Here is a 17044-nt window from a genome sequence, read left to right as displayed (position 1 = left end):
TAGCGGGGAGTATCGGCTGTCATCGCGTCAGCAAACAGTCGTCGCTGGCCGGCTGGCTCACCGCGCGGCGTCAGCTTGGTGTACAGCTGCGAGTTCATCTCCTTGTCCCGCTGGTGGCGCCGCACCTCGTCCACCGCCTCGCGCGCCATGGTGAGGGCCAGCACGAAGCCCTGCAACCAGGCAAGACACGCCGGGGTTTCAATAAATCCACTCTTCAAGCACGAAACGTGCTCGACCTACACTGGATTCTGAATGATTACATAAAGAAGATTGTTGTTTGATTCCTCAATTATTGAGTCATTGCGTAGTCTCATAAAAACTGATTTTGTGGTTTGGGAATGAAGAGTTGATATGTGGTGCAAGTATTATTGTAGTCCAGTTGGGGGTCATCATCGTCACCTTCCACATTGTAATAGCCGTGACTTTCAGTGTGTGTGGCTTTAAAAGGCTTGCTGGCTCGTTTTAAAGGAGGAGCACATTACTTGTCCTTCAGCCCAGAGTGAGAAGGCGAGAAAGGATTTACCAAGGGCGCCCAGTACGTGTACAAGTATCCGATCTTCAGCGAGGGCACAAACTGCGAGCAGGCCACCACCAGGAAGTAGAGATTGAGGAAGAACTTGAACTGCTGGTAGAGAACCTGAGGACAAAGATGCCAACCGTCATGACGGATGCGAGAACAGCTCGCATTTGTGGGTTTTTAAGGAAGACTTGGTTGAGACATCACACGTAGGACTGCTCTCGCTAATGGGCTCCAAGATCACACTTTGAATCATGCTTGTAATAATGAGAGAGTGGCAGCCAATCCCGATCAATAGGTGCTTAATGAACCCCCGTGACCTTTAGGGGGGCGAGGGGAAACCCGTGCTAAACTCAATTTGCGCATGTTTAAAAATTCAAAGCGCAGAGAGACGAACGGCGTATTTGTTCAGAATATGGACAACTCCACTGGACAGGTGACATTATACGGCTGGGGAAGTGAATGAGCCTTCTTAATTGCGGTGCCGTTTGCTTTTTAAGAAGTACGCCTGCCCCGCAGTGTGAAAACTCAATGACGAGTCACCAACTAGCATGATAATATGCACCGGAAGCCGGGGAAGAATGACTTCACGTTTTCCGCTGAAGGCCATTTTGAGAAAAGTTGAAGCATATTTACCGCATATCTCGCAAGATTAAACCAGACCAGACCAGACAAGTAATTGGAACAGCTGAGATGGTGCCTTTGAGCAATGCAGGGAAACCCCATCTCCAAAAAAAAAAAAAAAAAAAAGTGAAATCCAAAAGTCAAGCCATTACCCCAGGCACAAAGGTGAAGAAGTTGTACTTCTGGTTGCGGATAGAGTTTTTTGGGAACTTCTCCTCGCACTTCTCCGGGTGGCCGAGCCAGACGGTGCGAGCCTTCAGCTCCTTCTTCCGCCGACACATTCGGACAAGGCAATCGCAGCAGCTGTTGGGGTTGCAGGGGGGGAGTCGACACAACGCACAATTTTAATCCGCAGTGACGCACGGTGAACACACAACAACAGCTGAAGTGTATTTGGCCCTTGCATTGTTCTCACCTTAAAAATTTGAATGATTTGGAGGAAAGATCGTCACAGGATGCCTCAGTTATTGCATAGCTTAACATTGTAGAATCAATAGACATCTTAGGTTGGGCTTTGAACTCTAATGGCGCTCGCAGCTGCGTTAGGGCGCATCAAAGTTATTTACAAATCGTCAGTGCTCCTATCTTTTAGTTTATTTTTATTTTTTTTTGCCATCGCTCAAATAAATTAGCTATTTTTCATTTTCCACATGAGGGCTATTTGGCACGGTGAGGTGAAAAGTTTAGCGTCTCCGCCGGAAAAGAAAACGTTCACGGTTCAATTTGCTCCGCAAAGCCCGGCCAGACAAAAACACACGCTGTGCTTCGGTGGCATCTCCAGACACATTTCATCCTTGTTTGCCATTAGCGAACCGTTGCTAACGTGCGGGGATGCCCCCCGCCCACCACCACCACCACCGATTAGATTGATTTATTACAGCGAGGCAAACAAAAATTCAGGTTTGACTTTGTATCACTATCCATCCACCTGCTAATAATGACACTGTGGCTTATCCAAAGCATGAAATACAAACAGTGTGTGTCACCGCGTGATACATAAAACGGGCCTTCTCAAACTGGGAGCCATAGCTTTTGGGGGCTCCACCAAATAATTTGCAGTAAATTATTTTGTCATAATAAATAAAAGATGAAATGAGTGGAATATAACACTATTTTTTTCCAAGAAAAAAAAAGGTGTTCAGAAAATAAAAGGTGTATTTTATTGAGAGGAAAAGGTTTTTTTTTTTAAGAGAACAAAAGTAGATTTCTCCAAAATAAAAGGTGTACAATTATGAGATTAATGTTGTACTTTTTTTTTTTTAATCACTTGGTAAAATACAACTTTCCTCCTACAAATGAACTTTTTTTTTATTCTCACCGGAGACTAGAGGGATTCTGTCCCCAAAAAGTTTTCGAACCCCTGACACAAAGTAGCTACAGTGTCACCTCACCAAAGTGTACATCGTCATGGTGATTGACTTGGCTTTTCCACCTATTAAGCAACAAAAAAAAACCCCATCAACTTTGGCTGTGACAACTTTTGACCGTGTTTGCGTTGGAGGCGATGCGCCGCCTCAGTGCGCTCGGCATCCCGATTCATACGCCAGATTATTTGAGCAAATGAATGCTATTTAAATAACAGCGCCATTTGAACAGCGACGGCTTAGTCGGGTCGTGAATTATTTGCCTTTTATAATCCCGCGCAGTGCACACACAAAATTACTGGAAAGCATCAAACTGGTCAGCTGTGAAAAATCCAATTTGTTCATTAGCGAGGTGGTGCACAGGAGCAGGGGGTGTGGGGGTGGATGGGAGAGCTGAGATCGATTCGGCTGGAGACGCACCGCTGGCGACAACCTAACGCCGAGCGGTCTTTGAAACTTCGTTGTATCGGCGTGAAAATTATCTTTGGATCAAAAGCTGCCGAACGCGTGTCGGGCGGCAAAAACAGTGACCTCAATGGTGACTTTGCGCTTCATGCACAGCTACCGGTGCATTGGAAATCCAAATTGGCACGCCCGTGTACATGCATCTGTTTTTTTATGCCAGTTTACCGTTGACAGAATGAAAAAAAGCTTCACAAAATGTGTTTGAAGCTAAATAAAGGGCGGAGAAGCATAAACAGGACGTGGATCCCATTAAAAAATTTTAAATAAAAAAAGCGCATTTACATGTGTCACAAATAAGCATATGCCCAACTACTTGGGTTCCTAAACAGACTGTGAAACACATACTTTTAATCTGTGTGTCAATAATAAAAGTAAGAAAAGTCTGACCTAACTAGCTAGGTGCCTGAACAGGCTTGTCAACCACATCAAAAGTAAAAGCAAAGAAGACAACAGAGGCACGTTTTGATTTGAATTCATAATGTAGATTATTAGTATGTAGATTAAAATGATTCATGCCCGGCTAGTTGGCTGCCTAAACAGGCTGCTAAACACAAGTAATCATGAAGGTGAAGACAATGGAGGGGTTTTCGGATTTTCATATGTCATGCATCAATATGTGGTGCATTGCAAATAATTAAGGCCTCACTAGTCAGTTCCAAAAGTCACATCAGAACGAGCGGAAATGCTAATTGAAAGTCAACGGAAAGCTTGGAAGGTGGACACGGACAAACCTTTCACAGAGGACTCTCCACCCGCCGAAGAGGAACCACCTGAGGCCTCGCCGTCTGAGACTGACTCGGGCCCGCGGCAGCGTTTCGTAGTCGCTTTCGTCGTTCTCAAAGGCCTCGTCGGACATCATCAGCGGCATCTCATCCAGGCCGGACGCCTCATCGTTGATGGAGAATCTGCCAGCATTTGAAACACACTTGAAGGATCTCACATTGGAGTGTGAGTCATCATTGACTTTGTTTGTTTTCCAGCTCAAGCAAACACACTTGGAGTGTACTTAAGAAACCTGTTATGCGAATGATGCGGCTGAATGGAACATGCAACACTCCTCTTCCAACCTGACAGACGACTATTAATATTCGTTAGTGAATAGACCTTAAGATGGAGTGTGAGGGCCTAAGCATTATGAATATGAATTCATGACTGCAATGTTTTATCTCAAGATGAAAGTGCGGATCTTCTTCCACACTTTGGAAAAGTGGTCATACCCAAAACAACCTGGATGTTGATATATCTAAGTATTGATCAACCAAGTGAACACCGCCATGTAATAAAGCCTACAGTGGCCTAAATGGGCTGCAAGATGTATACAAAGTAATACATAAAGAAGAGAACGATGACAATCCAATGATGCTTCCATTTGGTGTCTTCTTCGCATGCGGTAGCCTGTCCAGGCGGCCGACTTGTCGAGCCTAAATTTTCTGTACCATATTACTACATCATGTATCATAATCCAATAACATTATGGTATTCTCTGTGTTTATTTTGATATCTGACAGCCTGTTTAGGCAGCAAAATAGTTATGCAATGTAATATATCACCATATTTAATAATCCAATCATGGTTCCATTGATGTCTTATTCGTGTTAACTTCTGATGTGTCGGTAGCTGATTAGTCGGGCCAAAAAACTACGCAACAATACAGCGTATCACCTATTAAAATCCACTACTAGATCCATTTTTGTTTACTTGGTGCTTACATTGGCGGGGGTTGATCGCCTATTTTGGCAAGCTGAATAGTCGAGCCTAAAAATGTGTATCACCTATTAAAGTATACTAACAGCTCAATTTTTGTCATCTCGGTATTGACATTTGCGGGCGTCTTGTTTTGTCAGTCGACTAGTCTGACCGGAAAAAAAAAGTGACACTATCAAAACCCTTTTTCGTTGCGATCTCGTTGAGTTGTTCAAAATGAAATCCTCGTGACTCCCGTCCACAAGTAGTTAATGTGTATGTAAGAAGCCAACACAACCCTTGTTCGGCTTTTTGTAAGGAAAATGAAACTTATTTTTTTTGCACCGATGTTGTGGCGGCTCTCGTCAAAAAGACCGGTACAGTATTAGCCTTTTGATAGCCCTAGTTTAAAGTCCGTTCGAAGAAAGTCATTACCTACAACTCTCATGATTAGCGCAGCGGAGGTAACTGTGACTTCCGAGGCAGACTATAATAACGCTGAAAATATCAAAGCGAATAAATGATGGATTTCACTCGCCGCTTGCCGGCTGTCACCTGCCATCCAAAACAAGACAAAAAATGGGACGGAAGTTGACAACACCGAGGATGCTAGGCTAAGCTAGGTTAGGCTAGCCGCACAAGCGAAGAGCCTCGCCATAGTAAACACGCGCATAAACGCACGCCAGGCTGACGCGACAACACAAACGTGAATATATTTAACGGGTCATTTCGTCACTCGACCGCGGAAATGGCAGCAAAAAGATATACAATGTAAAATACCTCGACTGTCTGACGGAGTGGTAGTGGTAAGGGCTTCTCCGAAAGCTCTTGCGCATCGGTTCGGACAGGATATCAGACATCTTGGCCGGCAAGTCCACGCGGTGACGTCACTACCCCCCCCCGGTGGTGGGCTTTACGTCGCGTTCGAGAAAGCGTGCGGACTTGTACCACGTAATTCTAACTCGACTCTTTTTTTCGCACGTGAGATTTTTTCCATTGCGGGTCAAATGTTACATTTTATTTAGATGAAAAGTAGATGTATGTTTTTTCAATAAATAACATTTCATTTGGTCAGATTTTGGAGCAACAGTCATTGAGGGAACAAGAAAATTGTAAAAATTCTGAGGTTTATGAAGGCAGCACACGGCTGGGATTCATTGTTAGTTAATAAAAGGCACCACTGTGTATGGTTTAGTTGCACATTTTTGTATAAGTAACAATCTCTAACTCCGATGGTCCAGTGGTTAGTGCTTTGACCTCACAGTGCAGAGGTACCGGGTTCAATTCCAGCTCTGGCCTCCTGTGTGGAGTTTGCATTGTCTCCCCGGGCCTGCGTGAGTTTTCTCCGGGTACTCCGGTTTCCTCGCACATTCCAAAAACATGCATGGCAGGCTGATTTAACACTCTAAAATTGTCCCTCGGTGTGAGTGTGACCGTGGATGGTTGTTCGTAATTTGTCTTGTGTCAGTTTACAGTAAACTTCAACTGGGAGTGAGAATTAAAGACTTGAAGCATGCACATTTTAGTCTAATTTGGAGAACTGTGTGAGCAGCAGAGTGAGAACAGGTGCTAAGGAATACTTTCAAAATATGTTTATGTGTATGCTCTGTACATATCATTCACAGTACTGTATTACAAATACTTTAATGTCCATAATACATTGCATCAGTTGATTCCAATTTCTTTACTGTCATCACTCAACATTGAAAAATGTCTGTTGTTCCCCAGTTCCACGCCATTCTTGGACAGGCTCGTGATCGGCCTCGCCGCGCCGTTCACTCTGTCCATTCCAGCGGTCATCGGGCGTAACGGCGTCACGCCTCGGTTTTGAATCACAGAGATCTCGTTGTTCTTCAGGGCCAGGCTGCTGGTGATGGCGCTGGCGTAGCGGCTCCAGAAGCCGGCGTCCACCTGCATGGCTCGGGCGGCAAGGTCAAACTTGACGGTGTTTGAGCCCAGTAGGGCCATTGGATTGTCCACCGAGAGACGCCGGCCCCTCCTGGCTGGCGTGTTGTTCCACATGTGTGTGCCCATGTGAACCTGCAAAGGGACCAGAAAAGGGTAGTGATCAAGAGATGCTAATTTCAGAGTTAGCATTCATTAGGCGACAAGTGTCAAAATCAAGGCCTGTGGGCCAGATTTGCTATTGCGAGAAATGAGAATTGTTTTGATTTATTCCTCCCATACCTTTCAAATACACTTACAGCTTATTAAATCACACTTTTTAAAGTACTCCTTAGCGCATGTTATTACACTCTCGCTGTCAAGAAATGGGAGACTGCCATAAAACTTCTCTTTGAAGAAAGAAAGAGTCAAAGCTTGTCTACTTCATGCTGTCATTTGTCACTCCCAAGTTTACTGTAAAACTGACAAAAGTACAAAAAGCTTGTGTATTTAAACACCACCAAAATGTTTAGCCAAACCATTTCATTTCAACTAAAGAAAGTCAGTTAGCTTACATGCTAACAATGTAAAATGCTATAGATAGGCTAATGGAAATTAGCAAATATCTTACATAGATTATTAACCTTTAAAAAAAAATTAAAAGCGCATCTACATACAACAAAAGACTTTCATCTATTGTTTATTTAAACACCAAAATGTTCAAACAAACCATTGTAACTGCTGCTGCCTAACATGTTAAGGCACAAAGTGCCTTTAAACAGCCTCTCGAGAGCTCTTCAAATGAAGCCATAAGCAACAATGAATGTGCTTTTTTGTGGCTTTGTAGCGTAATTCAGCAGAGTTTGTTCTGTTTCACTTTTATGCAGGAATGCGCGAGTACCAAGACCAGGTATTGGTACGGGGCCAATAGCGGCCTTATTCAGATATCGAGTAGTTATGGAGGCTGCTGATAAGAGCAATCGATACTTGGGCAAAAAAAAAATCTTGACATGCAGTAAATCCTTCTTGGCAGAAGTTGCCAATTTACCGTGGTCGTTTGACGAATTGGTGCATCATCATCTGTGTTATGAAGAAGGTTTTTTCCTCACATTTTGGGGGGCATTGTGTTAAATTAAATTTTATAAATGTCTACATATGTCTTTGCATCGTTCATTTCCTAAAAATACGACAAACGACTGATGGAGTATGTCTAAAAGAAACAATTCAAGCTGTTGATGTTTTATATTAAATTGACTCCATCCCAATTTTATACAAAATATAATATTTGCATTTTGTTCCCTTGCTTTTGGAATGACGAAAGGTGAAACGAACCAATGGACGTAAAGCCAAGGTACATAGTGAATTGTGATTCTTGGCGTACCATAACAGGCCTCGTAGGGTTTTCACTGTTATAACCGATCCCCCTAAGGAGAAACCTTAACTATGATCTGGCTCGCAGTGAAGTTTGACACCCCTGTGTTAGGCCTACCTTCAGATTCCCCTTAGTGGTGAAAGCTCGACCGCAGACGGAGCAGACGAATGGCTTCTCGCCGGTGTGCGTGCGCTCGTGGATCTGGAGCGCGCTGGCCGAGGAGAAGTTCTTCCCGCAGGCGCTGCAGTTGTGCTGCTTCGGCATCCGGCGAGGGTGCGGCGGTCCGAGCAGGGGGGCTATTCCCGAGCTGGCGACTGACGGGTAAGTGGCTGATAAGTTGATGGCGAACGTCGGGTAGGGTTCCGTGTAACCGTTGACCTCTGACTTTATTGATTGGGTTGACCCGCTGGTCAACAGTTGGGTGACGCCTTGAGTTCCCGATTTGGCTTGTTCTTTCTTTACAGACGCCGCAAAATGTTCCCAAAATTCAGTACTTGGCGCAGGTGATAAAGGCGGCGTCGCAGGGGGGCTGGTGGTTCCCAGATTCTGCATCCCTTTCTCTGTTAGCGAGCATTCAATCTGGATCTGGTCATCGTAGCCATTTGTGAGAAATGTATCCCCAGAGGTGCTGAGGTTTACCGAGGAGTCCATCAGATGGTTCTCGAGTGAAGATTTAGGAGGACTGACCACATTTTCACCCTCCTGTACTCCTTCTGCGTCATCGCCCTCCACGGAGACATCATCGACAAGGTCACTGCTGCCGGGACTGTCCAAGTTTTTCTCATTCTCACCCTGCTTCTCCGGACCCCCATCCAGCGGAGGGGAGTCGGTGATCTGACCAACCATATGCATGCGGATGTGCTGCTGGAGGACCACGGCGTTCGTGAACCTCTTCTGGCAAATGGGGCACGAGTGTTCCACATGGACCGGCGGGTTGTCCCTGTGAACGACCACGTGGGTCTTCAAGTTGCCCTTGGTTGTGAAAGCCCGACCGCACACCTTACACTTGAAGGGCCTCTCGCCCGTGTGTATGCGGTAGTGCATCTTCAGCGCGCTGGGGCAGCTGAGGACGCGCTTACACAGGACACACTGGTTGGCTTCCGTCATCTTTTTGTCGATGTTCTCCACCAGCTGCTGCAGCTTTGAGGTTTCCGAGGTTTCCATCAAGTCCAGGAGGCCGCCAGGTGAAAAATCTTCCGGGTTGCCCGGCAGTGGCGAGTGGGAGCTGGAGATCGGAGACAGTGATGCCACAGGTTCCGGCGTGGTCGCTAAAGATGTGTAGCTGGTTTCCTGGGTTACTTGAGTGCCTCTCCAGATCTGCGTGTAGCTTTGCGGCAGATGTACCTCTTCTGGTTTTATACCGCTGGATCCCTCTTCCTCCTGGTTGGACTGTCGAGTGTCTGAAACCGGAGACAATCGAGCCTTGATGCCTCTCTGGCTTGGTGACACGCACTCGCCCAAAGTTGGCTGGTACGTGATTTGAACAGATGGCGCTGTACTTGAAGGCTCACTGGAGCCCTCGATGCTGGTTCTAGTGGAGGAGATTGGAAGACCCAGGGAGGCTGACAAGGTTGTTAAGACAGGCTTGCTATCCAGCCAAGACGGGACGGCTTTTTCTGGTGGTACGATCATTCCGTATGGAATCCCAGAGCTTGTTGGCACGTTGTCCAGATACTCTGGAACGGGGTACGGGTTCATCTGGACTTCGGGATACTTGTCTTTGTGCCTCTGGAAGTGCACTTTCAAGTTGCCCTTAGTGGAGAAGCGGTTGCCGCAGATGTTGCATTTGAAGGGCCGCTCTCCAGTGTGCGAGCGCAGGTGGATCTGCAGGGCGCTGTCGCTGCCAAACACTTTGGCGCAGAAGCGGCATTTATGCTTGAAGAAGGGCTCCTCCAGGCCGGGCTTTGTTTCAAACGACGACGCGCTGGGCGGCTTCCCCTTCCGGTATTTTAACATGGCCGCCAGTGGGTCGAGCGCATTGGCCGTGGCGGCAATGCTGGCTAAAGGATTGGGGTAGATGACACTTTTGGAGGGGGTGTGGGGTAAGTAGGACACACTGCCCTGTCCCAGGGAGAGAGGATTTGGAGAGCTCAGGGTCTGAGCGCTGCTGCTTGGATGAGAGCCGGCGTAAGGAGGCATTAATGCAGAGACACGGCTGCAATCGGAGAGGGATGAAGCGGAGTTTTCCGAGGAAGAAGCTGAAGTACACACAACGTCTCTGAAGACCGGCTGGCTGCATACGGTTTCCGATGGGGGGTTTCGTGACATATCAGGCAAGGTTGAAAGCGAATCGGGAGCTTGGTCATTGATGTCGGATGGTGTATTTCCCGACACCGACGGGACCCCGGAGGGGTTCGCCGCCAGGCACAAGGGTCTGGACACGGGGTTCAAGGCCTCCTTGGTCGACCGCTTGTTCATGGTGGCCACCTGGCTACAGATCTGCTCGATCAGGTGCAGCTGGTGGACCTGTTGCTGCTGCAAAGCCAGCAAGTGCTCCAGGATGAGCGGGATGGCGGCTGAGGCCACACGCCCGCAAGCGCCGCCGCCTACCCCTTGGGAGAACTGAGCGACGGCCACCCTGGTGCTGTGCAGAATTCCGAGGGTCACGTTAGTGTTGGGGAGCGGTTGCCGAGTCTCGGCGGAATCCGCCGGAGAAGGGCTAGAGGCGTATTTGTCCTGCGGCCCAAGTTCGACGTCCATCGCCTCATCGAGGCTGTCACAGTCGGTCAACGCCGACTCTCCCGCTGACAAGTCGCTCGACTCCACGCTGGGGACCGGCGAGGGTTCCGTCGGGGGCTGTGACGCACCAACGCCAATCAACACCGGGTGATTTTCGACACAGGATTTCCGATGCTCACTCAGCTCGTTCCAGTCGAAGAACTGCGCGCAACACTGGTGGCAAACGTGCGTGTCCTCACAGGGAGGGGAACTTCCTGTCCCACTGGGGTCCTCTTGCTCCACGTCTTCCTTGGAGTCTGGCAGACAGATGGAGGTGATGGGATAAGTTATTTGTCACACCGTGTCACGTGGAGAATCACAGGAATTTACCTTTTTTTTGGGGGGGGGGTATTTTCTTTGTGGTCTACTTTGCTTTTGTTCTGTGTGCAATATTACAAGAATAAAGACTGATTATGTCAAGATAAAAACCGTTTGAAGTTCCAGAAACCTCTCAATATTACTTTTTATTTTGAAATGATTAAGAAAAAACAGGACTATGTTGTAGGGGTGAACCTCTTGTGTACGCACTTAAAAAAAAAAAAGATATGACAATAATTCATTGCAAACTATTTTGCAGACCCCCAGGGGGTCCTCAGTCATTTTAACACTTTGCCCAAATGTTTCTCACACACACACACACACACACACACACACACACACACACACACACACACACACACACACTCGTCCTCAGATGTTCATAATCTGTCGGAAAAATCAATGAGCTTCAATAAAGTTATCTGACCTCTCAGTTGTGCTTTGGGACAGATAATGAATGTCCATATATGCCATAGATTTTTTTTTTCTGCCTGTGTTTATTTAATTCAGTCTCATGGAAAAACAGGAAATGAGGGCACTTTTGGGAAATTTTAAGAACAGCCTCTTTGTCCTCGACATCGGACAGAAGCTTATAGACAACTTGGTGCGATGACTTTTCATTCAATCTGTTCAGGCTTCGCGCCATTAGGGAAGCAGGCAGCAAAAAAAAAAAAAAACAACAACAGATGGAAAGAGTCGACTTGATAACACTCTTTGCTGCACCAGCTTGTGTCCGGGAAATAAATACGATCAGATCGAGATTTTTGCGGATTTTTGGAATTCAACCGTGTGGCGAGATCATCAACATGTAGCATGTTTCTATTTATTATCGCATTTTCTTTGTTTTGGTTGTCGGTGAGCTGGGGTCACCCCCGGACTGGTTGGCAGGCAATCGCAGGGGGCACAGATAGACAAACAACCATTCAAACTTGGAGGCCAATTTAGAGTCTTCAGTGAAGCTTCCGTGCATGTTTTGGGAGGCCGGGAAGATTCAAACCCCACCCTGATGGGACAGAACCAAGATTCAAACCCAGAACCTCTCCGCGATGAGGCAAACCTGCAAACCGCAACGTCACCATGCTGCCCCCATGCTGACATTTTCCTCATGTTCTACTACAGATGCCGTGACCCCGAGCGGAGATTCAAACCCAGGACCCCTCGACCGCGAGCCAGCCTTGCATACCGCCTTCCACTGTCTTGCCCTCATATTGATTTTCTACTCGGAAAATGCTTGAAAATACGGTCAAAATGGCCAAAAACCGAAAGAAATCAATTCATATGTGGATGAGTGTGTTTATGTGCAGCTTGAATTGAATGCATTCATACACCAGTGTGCGACCAAGAATCAAACGGGGAACTTGCAACTGAGAGGCAAATTTGTTGAACGTTACTCCAATGTGCAGCAACATTTCTATTTAAAAAAAAAAAAAGCTTGAAAAACAAGGTGAAAGAAACCTATACGCGCGTGTCCTTTTAACTACATTCTTTTTGGGAATTGGACCTATTTGAAAGAGATTTTAGATTTTTTTTGTTTTGTTTTCAAAATTAGCCTCATAATTGCTTAACTGAATCAAACTACTTCATTGTAATGAAGCGTATTGAAATCCTACTCGGTTCAAATTTCTACTTAACCCTTTGAGGGACAGCGGTTACTACAGTGGACGGTTTATCATGTTATCAGATTACAGGGTGCATGAAAGGGTTAAAAAAACGGAACATGATCAATTTGTGTTTTTAGAACAATTACCACAAATCCTCATGCAAACGCAATTTGTTTGCATTAAAAAATGTAAAAAGCATTAAAAAAAAAAAAAAAAGACAGCGATCCACTTTTTAAGCCTGACAATACAAGTGTGCAATTAGCGGCGAGTGAAGGCAATCGATGCCAAAGTAAATCAGCAGCTCACCAAGTGGGTGGTCTTGGGCAAAAAATAAAAATAAAACAAATCTCGAGGCTCACTTTTATCCGAGTTACTTCCAAAAAAAACAAAAGGGTAAGCTGTTTGTTTTTATTTCCAGCTTTGAAATATTTCTCAAAATATAATACAACTCGTGCATGTATGGTGAGCTTTTCCAACACTGGAATTCACTCCATAATAAAAGGAGCAAGGCAACAGATTTACGGCCATTCCAGCCTGTGTGGTTTTAGAAGCGGAGGAACCGTAGCCGGGCTCTCTTCTCGGCCTCGCTGCCTGACCTTTCAACCTCTGATGTACTAAAGTCTATTATGATGCAGACACGAGGGGGTCGGGGGGGCTGACTGAGGTTAAGCCATAGGCCAGGACCCCCTATATAAAACCCGTGGCCGATTCCGAGTTAAACATGTCAAATGGCATCACGTGCGTCAAGAAACTTTCGTGAAATGGATCTTATTACACTACAGCAATTCTAACCCAATTTACATTACACTCTCCAATCCAAACGGTGCTTTTTTTTTTTTTTTTTTTGCTTTCCTATTAATTCAATCCCGGCAGCATGAAAAGGGTTCAAATAACATCTGCTCTCCCCGTCGATGAATAGAATTATACGGCAATTAGAAAATATGATAACATAGGCGGGCGGATCTGCTTACAGATGTTATTGTTATTATGGTAAAGACAATAGTAATTATAGGATTGAGATAAAGAGACTGTGTTTGTTGTTGAGGATGATTGAACTTCACGTTTATGCTCAGCCTGTTCAATTGAATAGGCGAGAAATACAAACAAATATGGAAATAAAACAGTTTGAACTTTCTGTGGTGCGGCAAGGATGAAAATGGAAGAATAAAAAAAGGAAAGTTGAAACGATTGGAAGGCCTCTGCGAAGAACAAACATTCTGCTATATTAAACTCAAATCGTGTTTAAGAAATAATAAAAATTTGGGACTAAAGACACGGAGCCACGGAATGTATCTGTAATCATATTTGTTAACTTCAGTGCGAGAGTCCATGTTTATTTTTTGGGGGCAAATATATTGTCTATACGTAAACAGATATATGTATATAGATGAGTGTGTACATGTATGTATCTAAACAGAAATACATTTATACTCACATGTGTATGCGTAGAAAGGTTATATATTAAATTATATTTGTTTTCAGACAAAGTAAATAGACTTGACGTCCTAAAACGTTCACTTTTTTTTTTTTAAACAGCACGTAAGTACGAAAACTACAAATAAAGTTCAAAATACGATGCGACGTGAACTTCAATTTCGTATTACAAGTAGTTAAAATGAATTCCTCTTTTTTTTTTTCCTCTCTCTCTCTTTTTTTTGCTCTCAACTTCCACGTACCGTCATGGCGGACGAAGTGAAGGCCGCCGGGGGCTTCGTCGTGTCCGGCTCGAAGGTGCTGCGGCTTGGCTTGCTTGCGCCGGGACATGTTGCCGCCTGCACGCCGCCGCCTGGCCTGCGGTTAGTCAGGCTCGCAGCGACCGGCAGCCGGCGGGTGCGAGCGGGCTTGCCGAAATGAGCTCACGAGAAGGCTGCGCTGTAGATGCCCCCCCCACCCGCACCCCCCAGGTGTCGATTGCGCATGTCAGTGTGATGATGAGAATGATGATGATGGAAAAGTAGGTGGGTGGGTGTGGAGGGTGGGGGGCGGGGGGGTGTCACGCTTTTAGGACCCTCGCTCAGCTGGGATTGGCGAATTTGTGCGGACGGAAATGAGCGATGACGTTCCCTACCTTTGCCTTTTTTTGGAGGGCGGTGGAGGCGATCAGCTGCTTTTTACGAGCAACTTCAGAACCGGTCCAAACGGGACGTCCTGGGTGGTCCGCGCATGGTGTTTAATCCCACTTTCGCTCACAAAAACAAAACAAAAAAAAAAGATCCTGACGTCGCATGATGGTCGTCAAACTTGCGCGTAAAAGCGACTCGGGGTGTTCGGCGTGGTTCTATCGGCGGCTGACCGAGGCTCGCTCCTCGGTTCGTGCCTCCTCTTCCTCCCGGTGTGCATCTGCGTGAAGCTCCATGCGGTGATTCGCTGCGCGTGTGCTGCACCTCCCAGACTTCAAACACTGGAGAAAACATGGAGAAATGGTGGCTGAATGATGAGCATTAACATACATGCCATTTTGCATCCCATACTCCATTTTAGGCTGTAAATGGAGAAATGGTGGCTGAATGATGAGCATTAACATGCATGCCATTTTGCATCCCATACTCCATTTAAGGCTGTATTTTTTTTTTTAATTATTCGTATGCGTAATTGCTGAGAGAAAAAAACAATGAAACATCGTGTGTGTCTTTGTAGATGAATGCTGGGAGACAATCTTTTCATCTGAGAATCAAAAGTGGTTGGTTTGGGGGGTATTGCGGCGTGAATGTCCATCTCGCAGCATTCACTCTGGGAGACAATCTTTTCATCTGAGAATCAAAAGTGTTTGGTTTGGGGGGGTATTGCGGCGTGAATGTCCATCTCTCAGCATTCACTGTTCATACTTACCTTCCATCCATCCATTGTCCGATCCGCTTATCCACACAAGGGTTGCGGGGGGTGCTGGAGCCTATCCGGGCGGGTGCCTAGCCCATCCGTCTTCGGGCAGTAGGCGGGGGCCACCCTGAACCGTTTGCCAGCCAATCACAGGGAACACAGAGACGAACATCTGCGCTCGCACTCACACCTCGGGACAAATTTAGAGTGTTCAATCAGCCTTCCATGCATTTTTTTGGAATGTGGGAGGAAAGCGGAATACCCGGAGAAAACCCACGCAGGCACTGGGAGAACATGCAAACTCTTAGTTTGCATGTTAGTCTTCCGACATTTCTGCGTGTCATTCTGTGGGACAGGCATCCACACAAATACAAAGCGCATGACAAACGACAAGCTTTGAGTTGCACATTCAACACACTTTTTCCATTACAGTCCATACGGATGAATGTTAAGAAAGAAGCTTTCAGTTTCCCGCGAAACACGCTTCCTATTAGGGCGTGAATGCTGAAGCAAGCTTTTATTATATTCTGTGTACTGCGTGAATGCCCACAGACAAGGAGTCACGCCGACACTTTATTACATATTGAAATTACTGATTGCCTGGAGACGTGCGTTAAACTGAAACAGACAGTACATTCAAAACACTCGTTTATTGTCAACATGTGAATGCTGAGGCTCGCGTTCAACTCTCCATGAAACCGTTTCCTTATTATCACGTGAATGCTGGGACGCGCTCTCGAAAACCATCAAACCGAGGTGAGTGCCGACAGACTCAAACAAAAGAATCACATTTGTTGTACTCTTCCCTGTGAGATACGAAGTCGCGGAATGACAACAAATCGACGCTTTCGGTCCTTGGATGCTGAGTGAAGAGCACTCCTTGACGCAAACAAAGCTGTAATCCTCCTTTTCAACCAGCATTGTGCCGAAACTTGTAATCATGTGCTGTGAAAAGATGTACTTTGGTGGAGGGAGTAGAAAAGAGAGAGAGGGTGTTTGAGACCAAATCAGCTGTTGATAATTGCGAGTACGTCACACAAGCGGCCCGCTATTGATCACCGCGTCGTTTTCTATTGCGCTGCTTCGAGGAGATAAGACCCGACTTTCCTCTCCCAGGCCGGAATAACATCTCTTCGGGAAAGCATCGCGTTTGCTTATGATGAATAGCCCATCGCTTTATCGGGACGCCCCGGCTTCCTTGATTTGATATTGATTCTCGCTAATCGGCGTTGTCCCGTCGCCCTCGGGTGCAATCAAACCGGCCCACAACTTGACCGTGATCTCCTGACCCGATTCCAATTGTTAGCGCCGCGCTAGCTAGCTGGCTGGTGCTACAGAACACGGATGGATTCCAAACGGTACCTCTCCTGACACGATTCGAATTGTTAGCTCCGCGCTAGCTAGCTAGCTGGCGCTACAGAATACGGATGGATCCCAAACTGTATCAAAAGCAATAAATAAATAAATAAAATAAAATATAAAAACACGGCAAAGGGTTCCTGGAGCTTAAATAAGTTATTTTAAACTATAAAGGAAAACCTTTACATAGTTAGACATGGCTGCATTAAGTGTGGAGGTGTACAATTTGATATGTTTTCAAAAAAGTGAGGCTGGGAAAGTTTGCTAATCATTGTACTCTGATATTTTTTATTTATTTTTGGGGGGGGGGGGGCAGCGGTAC

General features: G+C 46.0%; 2 protein-coding genes across 6 annotated transcripts in view; both read right to left on the bottom strand.

The window, feature by feature from the left end:
* atp9b (ATPase phospholipid transporting 9B) overlaps window positions 1-5558 on the bottom strand; it is a 31244-nt gene extending 25686 nt beyond the window's left edge. For 4 of the 5 annotated variants that reach the window (XR_002168749.1, XR_002168750.1, XR_002168748.1 and 1 more), the window contains exons 1-5: window positions 5434-5558; window positions 3702-3875; window positions 1294-1444; window positions 524-637; window positions 62-170 (exon numbers count right to left, since the gene is read on the bottom strand). Coding sequence is in view for 2 of the 5 variants with exons in the window: in XM_019874166.1 (XP_019729725.1) it covers window positions 62-170; window positions 524-637; window positions 1294-1444; window positions 3702-3875; window positions 5434-5513 (628 nt within the window). In the remaining 3 variants the exon portion in view is untranslated. Of the gene's footprint in view, window positions 1-61; window positions 171-523; window positions 638-1293; window positions 1445-3701; window positions 3876-5088; window positions 5232-5433 lie in introns of those variants that run through there. The other variant, XM_019874167.1, reaches the window with a different exon arrangement.
* Window positions 5559-6230: 672 nt separating this feature from the next.
* On the bottom strand, window positions 6231-14462 carry LOC109518366 (sal-like protein 3). Its single transcript, XM_019874168.1, has 3 exons — window positions 14223-14462; window positions 8027-10884; window positions 6231-6693 (listed from the first exon to the last, which is right to left on the bottom strand). Exons 1-3 carry the CDS (start codon window positions 14308-14310, stop codon window positions 6319-6321), a joined length of 3321 nt encoding a protein of 1106 aa, XP_019729727.1. The 5' UTR covers window positions 14311-14462; the 3' UTR covers window positions 6231-6318.
* Between the last annotated feature and the right edge of the window lie 2582 nt (window positions 14463-17044).

The sequence above is a fragment of the Hippocampus comes genome, unplaced genomic scaffold, assembly GCF_001891065.2.
Source record: "Hippocampus comes isolate QL1 unplaced genomic scaffold, H_comes_QL1_v1.1 scaffold166, whole genome shotgun sequence".
NCBI lineage: Eukaryota > Metazoa > Chordata > Actinopteri > Syngnathiformes > Syngnathidae > Hippocampus > Hippocampus comes.
Note: the sequence above shows the minus strand (reverse complement) of the source record. Positions and strands in the feature narration are given on the sequence as shown.